This window comes from Octopus sinensis, linkage group LG23 (genome assembly GCF_006345805.1).
Source record: "Octopus sinensis linkage group LG23, ASM634580v1, whole genome shotgun sequence".
In the NCBI taxonomy this organism is placed as follows: Eukaryota; Metazoa; Mollusca; class Cephalopoda; order Octopoda; family Octopodidae; genus Octopus; species Octopus sinensis.
Genome location: NC_043019.1, coordinates 32445301 through 32450300, shown reverse-complemented (window position 1 = coordinate 32450300; position 5000 = coordinate 32445301). Strand labels below are relative to the sequence as shown.

General features: G+C 36.9%; 1 protein-coding gene across 1 annotated transcript in view; it reads left to right on the top strand.

Moving 5' to 3' along the window:
• LOC115223702 (otoferlin-like) overlaps window positions 1-4332 on the top strand; it is a 93756-nt gene extending 89424 nt beyond the window's left edge. Inside the window, exons 2-3 of the mRNA XM_029794377.2 lie at window positions 1414-1514; window positions 3853-4332. Coding sequence (XP_029650237.1) covers window positions 1414-1514; window positions 3853-4033 — 282 coding nt within the window. The 3' untranslated portion in view covers window positions 4034-4332. The remainder of the gene's footprint in view (window positions 1-1413; window positions 1515-3852) is intronic.
• The last annotated feature ends 668 nt before the right edge of the window (window positions 4333-5000 follow it).

The following is a 5000-nucleotide window of genomic DNA, read 5'->3' as shown; positions in this document are numbered from 1 at the left end:
ACTATCACTACAACTGCTACTACTGCTATTACTACCTCTACTGCCACCACCACCACCACCACCGCCGCCATCATCACCACCACCACCACCACCGCCGCCGCCACCACCACCACCACCATTATTTAGCTCCATATCTCATGCCAAGACTACTAATATCTTTATATATTTCTCAGTCTGCAGTGGAATTAAATTCCTTACAGAATAGCAGCAATAAACAGTAGAGCTGTCTCCTCCTCCCCACACCGCCCCCACCACCACCACCACACCTTTCTTCTCCTCTTCCCTCCCTCCCACTCTACTTCTTCTTCTTCTTCTCCTTCTTCTTCTTCTTCTTAGCATTGGGTAGACCTATCATGTTACACAGCAACCCTAGCTTAGAAACCTAGTACTGTCTCATATTGGTGTCATATTACATGCTCCAGCATGTATGGAGAGAGAAAGGAGGACGAGAGAGAGAGAGAGAGACAGAAAGAGAGAGAGAGACAGAAAGAGAGAGAGAGAAAGCGAGGAAGAGAGAGAGAGAGAGGGGGGGAAGACAAAGAGAGGGAGTGACAATCCTCCCTTGTTTCTTTTTCTTTATATCTTGCATCTTGTGTGTCTTCATTTTTTTTTCTGTCTCTGTCTGCCTGTCTCTCTCTCTCTCTCTCTCTGTCACACACATATGTAGACACACACACACATGCACTTACACAGACACAGACACACACACACATACACATACATGTTCACAAGTACATTTACATATATATACATATATTCTTTTATTCTTTTACTTGTTTCACTCATTCGACTGCGGCCATGCTGGAGCACTGTCTTTAGTCGAACAAATCGTACTTATACTAGCAGTCTCTTTTGCTGAACTGCTAATTTACAGGGAAGTAAACAAACCAACTACGGTTGTCAAGCGATGGTGTGGGGGATTAACATAGACACACAAATACATACATACATATATATATCTATATCTATATCTATATATGTATATTGTTGTATTTCGGAATGGTCATTTTGCCAGTTTAGCCAAAAAAACACACGCACTATATATTTGGTGTTACTTTGCTTCAGTGTTATTTATTTTTTACATTAATCTTAATCTTATTTTGGCCAGAGTTCTTTCGTCACACTCCTGTGTGTCTCTCCTTACTGGCCGTCCGCCACTTTGTATTTCTATTGTATGTGTCTTCATTTGCGCATGCGTATATCTCTATGTGCGTCTATGTTTAGTTAGTGTGAGGGGGGGGGATTCCTCTAATATTTGTATCTCCTGTTTACATACGTTCGTGTAATTTGATTTTGTTTTACTCACCTCCAACATTACCTATCTCCAGTGTTACCCAACCCCCACTGAATTTCCACAATGTTTATCCAATGTAATTCATTTTCTCTTGTTTTGGTTTTTCTTTCTCCCCTCAGGGCAAAGTAGAAGCAGAATTACATTTACTGAGTACAGAAGACGCTGAGAAACATCCTGCTGGCCTTGGACGTAACGAGCCTGACCCACTAGAGAAACCAAAGTAAGTAATTATTCGTAATGGTAGTGATAGTAATTATTCATAATGGTAGTGATAGAGAAACCAAAGTAAGTAATTATTCATAATGGTAGTAGTAGTAGAGTTGTGTTCTTTGATGTTGACAGAAACATCTTTTATTAGGAGCTGTTGTTATTATTGATTAACTTCAGGGTAGCACTGATCAAACAGACAGGGTCCTCAACCACAGCACCATAGACCAGTGCAGGGCCATGGACCATTTGGTTCTGGACTGCAAAGAGGCAATAAATTTGCTTAATTTTATTTCTGTTTTATTGACCATTACAGTCTGTAGTGTGTCTTCGCATTATATATATATATATATATCATATATGTATTATATATATATAATAGTCATGTATTATACATGTAATATATATGTATTATATGGCGACAAGCTGGCAGAAACGTTAGCATGCTGGGCAAAATGCTTAGCGGTATTTCATCTCATTAGCAAAGAATTCATTGTCAAGAGGTGATTTGTATAGTAATCAATAGTTGAATGGCATCTGATGTCTGATTATATCTTTTGTTATATAAGTAATATATTAAAGTCTTACTTAAAGTACAGGGGCCACACACATAGTTAGCCACTCCATTATGTTTGTTCTTCTGGAAAGCTAACTGATGTATGGACTAACTGTCATCGTATCAATAAGAATGTACAACCGCACATTATTTTCTCACATAATTGGCAGTCTTTCAATTTCTCTCTGTTTGTCCATTCCCTAAATGAAATAACTCTATAACTGACACCAGATATTCTGTTTAGCTGCATCTGATGGAAGTTAGCACCTTCAGGTTGTGCTGGTGTTTCTATAGCTTAAAACTGCATCAAGTTGTGGGGCCCTGTTTCAGGAGATCCTAGCCACTGTTGTTCCCAGGTCTACTCTGACCCTGAGTAGTAGCACCTGTCAGGATCCCATCTATGGATTAATAAGCATAATAGGGATTGCTTGTCTGTGCATGTGAAGACTGAATCCAGTAGGTTTTGCAGAAGAAACCTCCATGGTTCAACAGAGAGGGAAGGTAGCTGCAGTGACACATTGTGGAAAGTGGAGAAAAAGATGAAGCAAATAAGACATCTTGGTCATCCACTGTGTCTGTCACCATCCCAATCATCTTGACCTGGTCTTGTCACTGACTTAACCCTTTCGCATTTAAACCAGCCATATCTGGCCCGAATATTCTACCTGCTTTATGTACAGACTGACCATGTTCAGCCTTTCACACTTACCATACAATGTTATTCTGAAAATAAACAAGGAAATCATTAAAAATCTCAACACAAAAAGAAAATACTTGATTAATTCAAAACAATGTGAATAAATAAGCATTACATTTGACAGAGAGTAATCTGAATGCTGAAGGGTTAACCTTTTCGTTAACATATTTCCGTTGAGATACTCTGTGTTTCTTTCAATTAATTTTAAATATAACAAAGAATTTAGTAAAATAACTTAGTTATCATTCAGCTAGTGTTAGGAATGTAAATTGTGACTAAGGTTTGGTGGAAGATTTTAATTCAAAACTTTTGAAAACAAGACATTTGTACCACAGGGCTAGAGGCTGCTTCAGCCAGGTTGGTATTGAAAGGGTTAATGGTTGTCACAGACAAGAGAGTATGAATGGTGGTGCACAGCTCTTCTGTTATTTATACAAAAATCACCACACAAGTCATCAGTCATCCTAAAAGATGACTAGATGTTCCTCATCACTCTGACAGATGAACATCTATGACCAGGTCACCAATACTTTATTCCACTAAAACCTGACGAAGGGTACCTCCTATAGACTGTGGTGGTATATCTATGACATGGTCATTAGTAAAGGCACATGGCTCAGTGGTTAGGTGTATTCAGTTCACAATTGTTAGGTTGTCAGTTCAATACTCAGTGGTGCATTATGTCCTTCAGCAAGGCACTTTATTTCACACTGCTCCAGTCAATTCAGCAGCCAAAAATGAGTACCTACTATATTTCAAAGGGCCGGCCTTGCCACATTCACACTAAATCTCCCCGAGAACTATGTTAAGGCATACATGTGTGTGGAGGCTCAGCCACTCACTGGGTAATTTCATGAGCAGGGCTATTCGATTGATCAAACCAACTGGAACCCTTGTTGTTGCAATCTGTCACAAAATGGTTTCTGATACCTTATACAAGTGTGTCTGACAGAAGTCTGTGATTGGTCTGTTCTTATAGGCTAGGGGACAACATCTGGTTGTCTCTCAATGCTCTTCCATTCGTAACCCTTTTCCTTTTAAATCTTCTTTGTCCAAAATCTTTCAACACTTTAATCTTTCTCTTTCTTCATTTTCCAGCCGGCCAGATTCATCATTTATTTGGTTTCTCAACCCACTGAAATCAATCCGGTACATTCTATGGCACAACTACAAATGGATGATCTTGAAGATTATCATCTTTATCCTGCTTGTTTTAGTGTTGGCTCTATTTTTCTATTCCATGCCTGGTTACACAGTCAAGAAGATGATGGGTGCGTGATCAGCATATACTGTTCCAACAACTACCACCACCACCACCACCACGGCCAACCAAGCACTTAACCTTCCTTCCTTCCTTCCTTCCTTCCTTGTTACTATAGTAATTGTTCTTCACTCCTAGCTCTTGTTTATCTTTCAACCAGCTTCCTACTCAGTCTCCTAACCACACCTCCACAATTACACACTTCAAGATGGATAGAATGTGTATATATAAATATATATATATATAGATATATGTATGACGATATACATATATATATATATGTGCATATACACATACATATACATACATATACACATATCAATATATGTACAGGTATGTGCATACACACACATATATATCTGTGTATTTGTATATATATATGTATATATGTATGTGTATATATATATATGTATGTATGTAAAAATATATGTATATACACATACTCTGTTGCAAATTTGTTTTATCAATTAACCTGTTTAATTAATACTGTTGTCTAGATTAATGATTCAGCTTGCACTTCACATGCAACCCATTGATTATAAGCGTATACATACATACATAACATATATAATATATACACACATGTATACATCAATGTGTATATACATACGTGTGTATGTATACATGTGTATATATAAATGTATATATATATATATGTACATATACACTTATATATTATATATATGTATGTGTATATACATATGAATGTATAAACATCAATATATATATATATATGTGATTGTACAAATTTTCATTTCCTTCACCGACATCCTTTCAAAGAACAAGCAGCAGCAACAAATGGTAAAAAATGTGTTTCCATTCAGATATATATGTATGTATATATGTATGTATATATATGTGTATATATATATATAAATGTATTATACAATAGATTCTTTAAATAATGCAGAATATTTCTTGTGACTGTTATGACAAACTCCTTTCAACCTCTATAACTTTCAATTCTTTGGTGTATCAATCCAGA